Source organism: Gopherus flavomarginatus, chromosome 12 (genome assembly GCF_025201925.1).
Source record: "Gopherus flavomarginatus isolate rGopFla2 chromosome 12, rGopFla2.mat.asm, whole genome shotgun sequence".
Lineage (NCBI taxonomy): Eukaryota > Metazoa > Chordata > Testudines > Testudinidae > Gopherus > Gopherus flavomarginatus.
The window spans coordinates 4,078,433-4,090,943 of NC_066628.1; the positions used below are offsets into that span (position 1 = coordinate 4,078,433).

At 51.4% G+C, this 12,511-nt stretch overlaps 1 protein-coding gene across 1 annotated transcript; it reads left to right on the forward strand.

The window, feature by feature from the left end:
- The first annotated feature begins 2,649 nt into the window (after positions 1-2,649).
- Positions 2,650-12,468, forward strand: LOC127032322 (killer cell lectin-like receptor subfamily F member 1). The gene is made up of 6 exons (XM_050919533.1): positions 2,650-2,761; positions 6,117-6,215; positions 7,978-8,139; positions 9,523-9,677; positions 10,314-10,426; positions 12,125-12,468. Exons 1-6 carry the CDS (start codon positions 2,677-2,679, stop codon positions 12,246-12,248), a joined length of 738 nt encoding a protein of 245 aa, XP_050775490.1. The 5' UTR covers positions 2,650-2,676; the 3' UTR covers positions 12,249-12,468.
- Positions 12,469-12,511: the final 43 nt, after the last annotated feature.

The window sequence follows — 12,511 nt, forward strand, 5'->3', positions numbered from 1 at the left end:
TTTGCCCACTTCTGGCTTAAGGGCTTGTCTATGCACGAAACACTTCAGCAGCACCCCTGCAGCGCTTCAGTGACAACGCTGAATATGCCGACAGGAGGGGGTCAGGTCACTTGAACTGTGTGACTCACGAGTGTGGATTTTTCACTCCACCGAGTGAGGTCTTTACACCGATCTAATTTCCTAGTGTGGACCAGGCCTCGTCTTCCTAGAGGTCCTTTAAAAACCGCAGGCTCAATGCCCAAGGGAATGGAAAGCTGGTTAGGCTTGTCCCGTACATATAGATTAGCTGCTGCACATCAGCCCTGACCCACAGCCCTCTGCTATCCCAATCCTGGCCTTCCCCTCCTTTCCGCCCCTCAGCTCTGTGGAGGCCCCTCTCTCCCAAACCACAGCTCCCTCCTATCCCAGCTCTGGCCAACCTCCGCACAGCTCTGCTGGTGCCCTCAATCCTGACTTTCAGCCCCTACCACGGGCACTGGAATGGGATGAGGGGGGCAGGGAGCCATGCCCCCCTCCATTTTACTGGCTGAAAGGGCAAGTGACAGGGGAGGGGGCGGATAGGAGCAAGCAGGGGGAGTGATCATGGGGGAAGAGGTGGCACCTTGGGGAAAGGGACAGTGTGAGTGTGTGGCCTAGGGAGGAATGGGTGGTGTGAGGGCAGGGGTTTGGGGAGACGGGGCAGTGCAAGAACAGGGCCTTGGAGGGGGTGATGCTTGGGGGCTGGGCCATGGTTTGGATGCCTGTGGCCCCCCCTCCCCCTTTTTAGGGTGCTTCCATTGCTCCTGGCTCCCACTGCTGTTCCAGCTCTCTCTAGATATGTCTACACTACAGCCGCTACGAAGCCACAGCTACAGTGCTGATGTTGTGCCACTGCAGTGTAGACGCTTCCCACACCAATAGAAGCTCACACACCATAGATGCAGTAGCTAGGTTGATGGAAGAATTTTTCTGTCCACTTAGCGGCATCCACACCGACGGTTAGGTCAACCTAACGGTGGCGCCCAGGCCTTCAATTTTTCACATCCCTGAATGATGTTGGAGCCTAAACCAGGCCTCAGTCGTCGTGTTGGTGACCAAGAGGCCCACCTTGTTTGGGAAGGCAGCCAGTTCTGGCCAGTGGGAGGACAAAGGGCTGTGGCGAGAAGACCCTTAGTGACCTGACCAGCCAGTTTCAGACAGTGGGGAAAAAAAGATGGAAGAGACAGAGGCCCGGAAGAGAGAGGGCCCAGGTGACCTGTTCGCCTGGGACCGAAGACAAAGGATGGAAGAGGGGCTGTTGGGGAAGGTGATATAGGATGATCGGCTGGAAAGAGGGGGCTTCTGGACTGGATTTCCCCTAGCAGTTTAAGGGCTGCCAAGGAGTTTGGGGCTAACTGTCTCCTTGCAGCTTCTTAAAGATTTGGAAAACTTGAAAGAAACTGGATCTTTCTTTAGCCCCATTTTCAGCTTCCCCAAAACTTTCACGGCCTTTGAAGGTGCACATTGACCAAGGCAGGGCTCTGGAGGAACACCTGCCTCGTTGAAGGCATGCTGTGCTGCCCAGAGGGGCTTTTCTCTCTGGAAACTCCCCCCGTCTGCTCACCTAGCAGCCTGCTTAAAGGAGATGCACCCATATCTTCACAGCCTCCTGCCGAGTAGCCTTGTTAGAGACCACAAAGGGGAACTCAGCCATGATCACCGCAGACATCAAGCCAAGCGTATGTCACTCTTACAGTTGTGGTGGACAGGGCTGGAGGTGCCTAGATTCAAGATGGCCGCAGCCAGCTGACACCTTATGAATGCTAGGCACAGCATGATTGTCAAACCATTTCCCAGCTTTGCCCGCTGTGTGGTTCAGCCCTTGAGTGCTCACAGCTGCTGCTTCCCACACAAAAGGCAGCAGCTTCTTTCTAGTGCAGGAAAAGCCACGATATGTGCGGTATCAAAAACTGCAAAACATTATATGCTGTTGTAACACCAACATACCCCGGTGGTCGGTGGGCAGGATCGAACCTGGGACCTCTGGAGCCTAGTGCTTGAGCTAAAAGCCTGCTGGCTGTTAGCTAAAACTGACTCACTTTAGCTCTCTCTTAAGTGGTGTCGGTGTCACTAGATGGGACAGAACACCACACCCAGAAGTTGTGTGGGTTACACTATCACTTAAAATTTTCAGGGGGGTTCCTAGTCCTGCTGGCAGGCTAAGGCGCTGTGTAGGGAAGCCTGCAATATGGGTCTCAGTAGTCAGTCTGCAAAGCGCTGACCTTGAAAAAGGTAGAGTTGAGTTGTGCCTCGCTGCCTTAGGGAGCAGCCTGTTTTGTCTCTCACTGTTTTGGGGTTCTTATGTGTCATCATTTTAAAATCTAAGCATTAAAGTTCTGTTACGTTGCCATCTTCCATCAAGAATATTTTATGTTTTTCATCTAATTTGTCTCTGGATATGCCATGAACATCATAATATGCTTTCACCCCAAAAATTCTGGCTCTGCAACATAATCACCCTACAGCAGAATATGGAGTCAGTGTCTTCGTTCGCCTTCAGTAAGGAAGAGGGAAAAAAAACACACTGAGCAGCCTCTGCCTGATACCACTTCCTGATGTTGGCTGAGTCACCTGCCGCAGTTCACATATAAAGAAGCAGCTGCCCCTTTCTCAGATCCCCAGCCTCTGGGCGTGCGCTCGTCTCCAGTTGAACTAGCCATGGCTGGGGAAATAGTCTATGCTGATTTAAACATCCGTGGAGATTCGTCCCTCACCATCCGACCCCAACCTCCTCACCACCTGAGTAAGTGGATTTTACCACCTATGTTCTTACGATGGGCGTGATGCTGTATTTCTAATGCATGCTGCAGCGTGGGGAGTTTTAAGGGAGCTTGTACAGCACCTTGCCAGTGCTCAGTGTCATGTGGAGCACTGGCCCATGGGTCTGAACTGGGATCTGTAATCCTTTAACACAATAGAGCGTGCTCTGAGAACCTCCTGAATGGTGAGGTGTCTCAGAACCCTTCATGGCAGCTTATGATCTTACACACCGATCTGAAGGAAGGCGAGTTGTGTGACAGGGCCTCTAAGGATTCTTGGTTAAAGAAGGGAATTGTACAGGTGTCACTCTGGGATTTGTGTGTGGAGCTGATGGGGACAAATAGAGAAGCAGAGAGAGAGCTGCAATGGGCATGTCTGGGGAAGGATGAGTGGTAATTAGCAGGAAGAATCTGGGAGGACCAGGATTTCAGTGTTTTATTCATTCAGCTCTCGGTTACTCTAGCGGGAGCCTTGAGTGGTCTTGTTGATTCGTTCCCCTGTAACATCTTCTCGTAAATGAGATGGCAAAATCTTAGCTGCTCTTCTTTTACCATGTGCGTACAGTGCAAGGGAGCTGCTAGGAACGACTATAACACAGATATTGAATAATTAACAGAAGTAGAATTAAGGCCAGGTGCTGATCTCCGTTAGACCGATGCAAATCCAGAGTGAGCTCTCAGTGCCGGATTCTGACCTTGATGACTCTTGTGTAAATCTGGAGCGACCCCACTGACATCAATAGATTCAGGGCTGGAGTCTGGTCTTTGTTAACCTGGAGCGACGTTCACTGCAGGCACTGGAGTCAGGGATGGATTCTGGTCTCAGTGACTCTGCTGTAAATCTGGAGTGACTCCCCTCAGTTAACTGCTTTACTCTGTATTTGCCCTAGGGTAGCTGGGATTCGATTCTGGCAGGAAGCCACAGAAGATCTGCTGGGGTTCGGGGGCAAGAGGAGATGAGGGATAATGATTCCAGTGTCTCCTACTAGAGGTGTTCAGTTCTGCATAGGATAGAGAGAAATCACTCTTCTCTTGTGTGTGACCAGCGATCAAAGTGCATCTGTCACATAAACACTGGGTCAGTCCCACAAACCTCCGCAGTGCAGGGCATTATGACACAGCTCTGCCTGTAGCAGCTAAACCCCCTGTGGTAAGTGGGGGGGGGGGGGGTGTGTGGAAATTCCCATCCCCCTCCAGGATGGCAGAATCGACCCCACCTTATTGTCTCTTCTCCCCAGCTGAAGGCTGCTAGGGGGCAAATTAATTTCACACCAGGGCTCTACCAGATGCAACATTGAATCATCCGCTCCTGTTCAGCCACTGTCCCTCACTTTAGGGGTAGCATGGCCCTTTAAAGCTCTCATTCCCGCCAACCCCAAGTGGAGTAGCGTTCACTTTGCATGGCCTTAACCCTGGCCCACGGCTGACCGTGTCATCCTGGCCCCACTGAAGTCAATAGCAGAACTCCCACTGACTTGAGAATTTCATAGAAATGTAGGACCAGAAGGGGCCATGATACATCATATAGTCCAGTCCCTTGCACTGAGGCAGAACTACGTATTTTCCAGACCATCCCTGACAGGTGTTTGTCTAACCTGTCCTCAAAAATCTCCAATGATGGAGATTGTACAACCTCACCTCCCTCTGTTCTTGGTGCTTAACCACTCTGACAGCTCGGACATTTCCCCTAATGTCTAATCTAAACCTCCCTTGCTACGGTTTAAGCCCATTGCTTCTTGGTCTATCCTCAATGGTTAAAGAGGACAATTTATCACCCTCCTCTTCACAAAACTCTTTTATGTAGCTGAAATCTGTCATGGCCTCACTTAGTCTTCTCTTCTCGAGACTGAAAAAAAAAATTGGGTTTGTTTAGGTTTCCCTCGTAGGTCGTGTTTTCTCTACTCATTTTTGTTACTGTCCATTGCACTTTCTCCAAGTTGTCCACATCTTTCCCGAAGCGTGACGCCCAAAACTGGACACGATTCTGCAGCTGAGGTCTTATCAGTGCTGAGTAGAGCAGAACCATCGCTTCTCGCGTCTTGCTTGCAACGCTCCAGTTAATACATCCGAGAGTAACGGTTGCTTTTTTTTGGTAACAGTATTCACCCAGGGTTCCCATCAAGGTTGACACCAAACTAAACTGACACAATAAACCAGCAACGAATTCAGCTCAGTGACAGCTGGCCGTTCATCTCTGTAACCTTTCCCCACAGAGATCTCACTTCACACTTCAGGCATTGTGCTGAGCTTCATGTAGGTCACAGGCTGAGATAGCACAATGAGAATGAAGACTGCAGTGAGGCCAGCTAGTGCCTGTGCATTTCTCCCTTTCTTCCACAGGCGACTGGACCGCTACCAGTCAGGGCTGCAAGCTGGTACCTGCGTCACAAGATTTCACACATTCTTGTATGTATGATAAGAATATACGCTGGCCTGGTAAGGCAGGAAAAAATGTGGGTGGCAGATATTGAGACGTGAATCATAGCAGGAGTACAAATGAATCCATTATTTAGCTGGATGGTGAGACCATCCAGAGTCATAGTAGACAATGAAGGTGTAAGAAGCGTAAGCCTGTGTGCTACTAATTCACAGGGAGGACTGGTTGAAATTTGTCTGTTCAATCAGTTTTCAATGGGAAGTTTTCAGCTAGATAATTCGTTGTTTGCAAACAACATTTGCTTTCTGCAGAAAATGTGTGTCAGGTTCTTTGTTTAAAAAAACAGAATGCCTGAAAATAAAACTCCTTGCCCTGGTGCCACATGGGAGTTGCAGTGTAGTTTCTTTTGTCCCCAGTCTCTTCTATGGGCCGGGCTCCCCAGCTGGACTACATCTCCCATGATGCACTAGGGCCAGGGACTGTGATGCACATCTCCCCAAGCAACAGAGAAGACAACAAGGCATCATGGGAGCTGTAGTCCAACCAGGAGCCTGGTATATAGAGGAGAATGAGAAGGTTAGGAACCTGAACTACAGCTCCCACAACGAAATAAAACATTTCCAAATTGAAATATTTCAGTTTTTGGTGATTTTTTTTAGGGTGGGGGGGAATGTTTTGTTTTTGTTGAAAATTCATAGTCTTCATCAGTTCTATCGTTCCAGAAATTACAATGCAACATTCTGGCAAGACAGTCCCAGGGGGGCTCCTAAGAATGGCATATTTCTGTCTAACAAACTGGTCTCTGTTATTGCAATAAGGGGAGACCTGCCCCAGTTGGGAGGGTTTGTTAAGACAGACTGAACCAGCAGGAGCTAACTAAGCCCCAGCCCCTTTTATAATTATTATTAGCTCACTTAACCCCTAGAAGAGAATGCCTAGTCAGCATGCCATCACTCTTACAGAATGCCATCACTTCCCCCACTGGCATCAGATGGCTCTGAGGGTCAGCTGGGCTGCAAATGTCATTCTGCTGGGAGCTATGACGGCCCTGAGCATCTGGGGTGAGTAGCTCAAGGCCACCCATCCACTTGTTTGGGGATACGGCGAGGTATCCAACATTCTCATGTTTCTCCACAGTGCCGCTCTACCTCAGGCCAACATTGCCCGAGTACCTGAGCACCACGCAAGATTGAACAAATTAATCCTCTGTGAGGCAGAGCTATTACCCCCTTCTACAGATGGGGAAACTGAGGCCAATGAGACAAAATGACCTGACCAAGGTCACATAGGAAGCCTGTGGCAGAGCAGGGAAGTCTCCCAGGTCCCAGGCTAACACTCTAACCATGGGGCAAGAACTCAACTTAGGATTCTGTTCCAGTTGCTAAAGGATGACTCGGTACTTCACCCAGGCAGGACATGTCACATGAACAAGATAACATTGACGTATGCCACTCAAGTGACCCATTCCGGATAACTTTCCCTTTGCTAACGCGGGATGGACCTGAATGTTTGTAATGAATTAATCCCCACACAGACTTATCTATCTGTCCCAGTGCATGTCACCTTATCTGACTATCTATTCCCCCACACTGCCTTCTCTAGCTATCCAACACCCTAGATGCTGCCTTATCTAACAATCTATCCCCCCACACCACCTTGTCTAGCTGTCCCTCCACCATTATCTATCACCACCCTATCACCCACACACTGCTTTACCTTATCTATCCATCCATCCCCCACTGTCTTACCTATCTATCCATCTCCCGACACAGCCACCTATCTATCCATCCACCCCTCCCACATCTCCTGATCTATCCATCCCCCTGCACAGCCATCTAGTTATCCACCCCAACACACCACCATATCTATCTACCCATCCACTCCCTCCCGTACCACCTTATCTATCTGTCCATTCCCGTACCCAGCCATCTATCTACCCCCTCATTCCTACCGGTCAATAGACCATTGCAAATAGTCTATTTCAGGGGTCTCAAATACGCGGCCCACGGAGTTATTTCCTGTGGTCCACCATAGGCACCAACTCCACTGGTAGCCAAGCTCCCTCCACCCCCCCCGAACGAGTCACATCCCCGCTGCTTTTCCTACCTCCCAACGCTTCCCGCCGTCAAACAGCTGTTTGGCGGTACTTAGGACTTTCCAGGAGGGAGAGGGGAGGAGCGGTGACACGGCAAGCTCAGGGGAGGAGGCGGAGAAGAGGCTAGGCCGGGGCGGGGATTTGAAGAAGGGGTCGGAATACAGGCAGGGAGGGGGCGGAGTTGGGGCAGGGAGTTTGGGGAAGGGTTTGGAATGGGGGCAGGGAAGGGGTGGGAAGAGGTGGGACAAGGGTGGAGCCTCACGGATTAGCCGAGCCCACTGAGGTATGAAGTTCAGCATGTCTGATCCTTTGCTGTGAGTAGCTGGGAAGAATGTTTGTTAAAAGTGGCAACGTATTTTGCATGAATAGTTACTTTAAAAAGTTCCTGCCATTGCAGCTGTGTTGATAGACTGTTAGTGTAGATCATCAGTGTTACTGACCACATAAGGAATAGTTACAGGTGTTTATATTTTATGAAAACTCCTCTTCACATTACAGTGTTTAACAAGTTAACACACTGATTTTTAATAGCATACTTTACTACTCTTCATTTTTGACTATACATTTGTATCGTTGTATGAAAAGGTTTCAGTGATGCAGCCCTCGGGCTAACGTACTCGTCCTCATATGGCCCTCGTGGTGATTTGCGTTTGAGATCCCTGGGCCGTTACAACCCCGTGTTCTCACCATTCCAACCCTAAGTCATTCACACCGATGCTGCTATGAAGTTTTTCAGGGCCCCTGCAGTAAAGCAGAGACCGGCGGAGGCTCCGTGGCCCCCGAGAGTGACTGGGTCACCAGGAAGAATGGAAACGGTACAGACTGCAACTCCAGCTTGGCGTCTCACCTAAGACGGCGTCTGTGCGACTCCCCCCAGAACAGCTCGGCAGGTAAACGCAACTCCCCTCCGCCCGCCCGGCTCTGTCGGCAGAAGAGCTCCCTGTGGCCCAAATCATGGGTGCTGCTCGCAGATCCGGGACTTGGGTCAAGCCGAGAGCAGCCTCACGTGGTCCCACAACATCTAGGTTTCTGTGGGAGAGCTCCCCTTAATGCCGATACGGCTGATCTGGGCCATTTCGGGCTCCTTCACTGCCCTTCTGAACCTCGTCTGAAAAATGAACAGCCCCACCCCGTGCTTCAGCTCAAGCAGCTGTTACAGGGCTGAGGAAGGTCTCCAGCCTGCCTTGCACAGGAGACATGGCTACATGCGCACCATCATCTCAAAGGCCAGCAGATCCTCCCACACAGGCAGCTGGCTTCCCCTTCTCTCTGCTGGAGTGGAGCGGGAAAGGGAACTGGTTAGAGAAGCAGGGTAGGTCAGGGTGGGTGTGGTTCCCCTTCCCCACAATTCCTGTAGCAGCTGAGATCCCAGGCAGCTGAGGATAGGGGAGAGAAGGCTGAGAGACTGTTTCCCCTCCCCTAACTCCAGGAGAAGGACGTTTGGGGGCATTTGACCCACTGCTCTGAGCAGGGTTTACTGAGCAAAGGCTTCTGGTGGGGGGAGTTCACACAGCTGGGAGGTGTCAGGGTGGGGGCCCTGCAGTGGTGGATTACCACACAGACCCAGGGGACCCATGCCAAGAGGCTCCAGCCAATTTGAGGGCCACAGAAAAATCTCCTCCTCCCCCACCCCCCGGCTGCAGCCCTGGGGCTGGAGGATTTCGGGTACAGAGCTTCTCTGGTCGCAGCCCCACAGAGGGGGAGAAGAGGCAAAAAGGAGCAGGCAGGGGGAGGGGCAGGACAGAATGCGGGGTGGGGCCCTGGGGAACAGGGGGAACGAGGCAGGGCCAGGCATGGAATGGGTGCAGGGGCGTGGAGGAAGGGGTGGGGAAGGACCACATTTCTGGCAGCAGGGCCTCCCCCTTGCTCTGGCCCAGGGCTCCAGGAGACCTTAATTTGCATCTGGGTCCCTGTCACCCTTTCACCCCCACCAAGATCTGCTGGTGCCCCTCAGTCTGGACCCACAGTCTCCTGCTGTCCCAGCCCTGGGCTCTCCTCACCCCACAGCTCAGCCAGTGCCCCTCACTCCTGACTCGCAGCCCCTGCGAGCCCAGCCCTGGGATCCCCCCATCCCACAGCTCCGCTGGTGTCCCTCTATCTGGACCCACAGCCCCCAGCTCTTCCAATTCTGGCTTTTCTCTAAGCAGATGAAATTCTACAAGTGAGAAAAGTCCCTGCTTACCATATTTAGCCGGGAGGCTCCAAAACCATTTGCACAGTTTTGTTGAGTCTTTAGGTTCAGTAAATTCATCTCTTGACATTTCCCCTTCCAGGGCCTCCCGGGTGCAGACTCTGTGCCCTGAACTGGCTGCTGCATGGGGACAAGTGCTACTGGCTTTCCAAAGAGAGCAAAAAGTGGAACGAGAGTCGTGAGGACTGCTCGGCGAAGAGCTCTCAAATGCTCATGAGCCAGGACCAGCGTGAGATGGTAAAGTCAATAGCAGGGTGTGGGAACTTCAGCTGGAGAGTTGTCGAGTTTGACCTATCAAAACGCAGTGCTCTTCTAACCCCCACCCCTCCCATTGCTGTAGTATCTGAACCTCCCACTCTAATCTCAACACCCTATGAGATGGGGCAGTATCAGCCCTGACAGACAGATGGGCAAGTCCCTTAGTGCCTCAGTTTCCCCATTGTACATCTGGGGAAACTGAGGCACAGCGGGACTTGCCCCAAGATCACTCTGAGAGTCTGGGGGAGCAAGCAATGGAACCCAGCCATCCTGAGTCACAGTGAGCGTCCTAACCCTGGACCGGGTAAGCGATCACCTCACTTGAGTCACTCACATTATGGTAATCGGTTATTCTGGAACCATGCTGGCAGCTCATTACAAAATACATATATATATATATATAGCTCCAGTATCTAGGGTCTTGCATGTCAGATACTTCGCTTTCTTTTGTGCCCAGAACATCAAAATTTAAGGCTGGATCCTTGAAGGTAATTTTGACTCCTTATATCCATTTATTTCAAATCAACTGAAGAAGCCTAAATTCTTTCGAGGTTCTGGCCCCTTGTGAATTACGGACAGTTACATTTATCAGTGTACTTGGCCTACACTTTACAGGCATTCATAAAAACTATCACGGAGGGGAAATACTCCATTTGGATTGGACTGCACCTGACAACCTCCAAGGGAAACTGGACGTGGGTGGATGGTTCCCTGTTAAATCAAACAGGGTGAGTATTTCCTGTTTTGAATTTAAGTCTGGAATCACCTTGTAACTTGATCTTGTAGCTGTTCGTGGGGCCAAATGCAAAGCTCTGCTGGGCTGGTTCGCGAAGGTCACTTTCATCCCAGGGGGCACATGTTAAGGTCCGTATTTTCAAGGTGAGCCACAAAGACAGTGATTGCAGCCTCTCCAGCTGGAATGGGGGTCTCACTCCATGCACCCTGCCATGTCATCCACTGACCCTCATCCCACTGTTCCCTTGTATTCCCCAGTCTGTCGCCATCTGTTCTTATACTTAGATTGGAAGCTCTTTGGGGAAGGGCTCTCTTTTTATTCTGTGTTTGTACAGCTCCTAGCGCACCGAGGGCCTGTTCCCAGACTGGAGCTCATTAGGTATAAGTGCCAACTCCAGGGGTGCTCCAGTTCTGGAGCACCCATAGAGAAAAATTGGTGGGTGCTCTGCACCCAGTGGTAGCCAGGCTTTCCCCCCAACTCCACCTCTGCCCCTGAGCGGTGCCCCCACTTCTCCTCCCAGCAAGTGGTGGGAGGGAGGAGCGGGAACACAGCACGCTCAGGGGAGGAGGGGGAGAGGAGGCAGGGCCAGGGTGGGGATTTGGGGAAGGAGTCCAATGGGGCAGTGAGGGGGCAGAGTTAGTGCAGAGACTTTGGAGAAGGGTTGGAATGGGGGCAGGGCAGGGCAGGAGGGGGTGTGGCAGTGGTGGAGTTGGGGTGAGGCCAGGGCAGGGGGGAGGGCGTGACCACCTACCGGTGCCAGGAGAAGTTGGCACCTATGCTCATAGGTGCTCCTGTAATACCCCTAGTAACTAACATATAGCGCCTCGTACAATCTGATCCTGGCTCCTAGGCACTTCAGTGATTGTAATTCTCCCTCACGCTGCGGTTTAAAGAGTCAAAAACGCTTGCAACTTATCAAAAAAAAAAAAGAGAAAAAGAGAAAGTTTGAGGCTCTGTTTAGTAAGGCACAATCTGGCTGATGGGAGACACTACACAGAAGCCGAGTACACTGTTTATAATTAATCTGGTGGACTCGGGGAGCCGATGACGCTAGAGGGAACAAAGCTGTGGAGGAGAGATGGGCAGAGTCTGTTCTCATTAACTCTGGGTGTGTCATGTGTTTCACCTGAGCCCAGCAGAGTGGGTGGGTAAGTAATTCAGTAACCATGGCCACCCTCTCCCACCCTCTTGGCAGTTTTGCAGAGATCCCCGTCCCCCAAGAGTCTATTCTGATGAGGCTCTTGTGTAACGGTGACAGAGCCCCGTCATTGGCGGGTGGGATCGAACCTGGGACCTCTGAAGTTTAGTGCATGAGAATCTACTGCAGGGGTAGGCTATAGGTGGACTGCAGGCCAAAGCTGGACCTCCAGTTGCTTTTGAATGGACCACAAAAACTCTTTTTATTTACTTATTGTTGAACCCAGGTCCCAGCAGGCCTGGGTTACACTTGCAGTCACCCTTTCCCCCAGTGTCTATGCACATTCCTGCCGTGCATGCAGCCACGCGACTAACCCCCATCACAGGTGGTTTGTTCCTCTCCCATTCTCCTACCAGCTCATTTCACGCTCACTGAGGTATCTGAACCCTGCAGGAAAAAAACTGCGAGTGCTCACAAACAACAAGCAAGCGCTGCTCTAGAGCTAGGCAAGAGATCTAGACTCCACTGGTGAGTCTCTCTGTTTTTCTGCAGGGTCTCACTATCGGCCCCTGACACTGGAAACAGCTGTGGGGTGTGGAAGGAGAATCAGATTTGCAGTGAAATCTGCAGTGGTTCCTTTAAATGGATTTGCCAGAGAGAAGCTGTCCCGATATAAATGGCATTAGCGGATCCCCTGTTTCATTAAGGGACACACAAGACTAAGGTTCGGGCTTTGGGTAAAGCTCTCAAAGGTGGAGGGCCGTCGCTGAGCCTGGGAAAACGCCACCCTGCGCTCTGTCAGTGCTGGGACGCTTTAGAAATACACAAGAGAAACAGCGCTCCGCAGGGGCACGTGCACGCACAGAATGAACTTGTCTGCATGCGAACGCACATGGGAAGGGAACAGACGCAGAGCTGCACTTTGCAGGCCATGGCTGT

Bases quoted from the DNA above. Each gene is read 5' to 3' on its own strand.
- LOC127032322 (XM_050919533.1), top strand. From the start codon at position 2,677: ATGGCTGGGGAAATAGTCTATGCTGATTTAAACATCCGTGGAGATTCG. The intron at 8,140-9,522 runs GTAAACGCAACT...TTCCCCTTCCAG, and splicing joins CCCCCAGAACAGCTCGGCAG to GGCCTCCCGGGTGCAGACTC. The intron at 10,427-12,124 runs GTGAGTATTTCC...GTTTTTCTGCAG, and splicing joins TCCCTGTTAAATCAAACAGG to GGTCTCACTATCGGCCCCTG.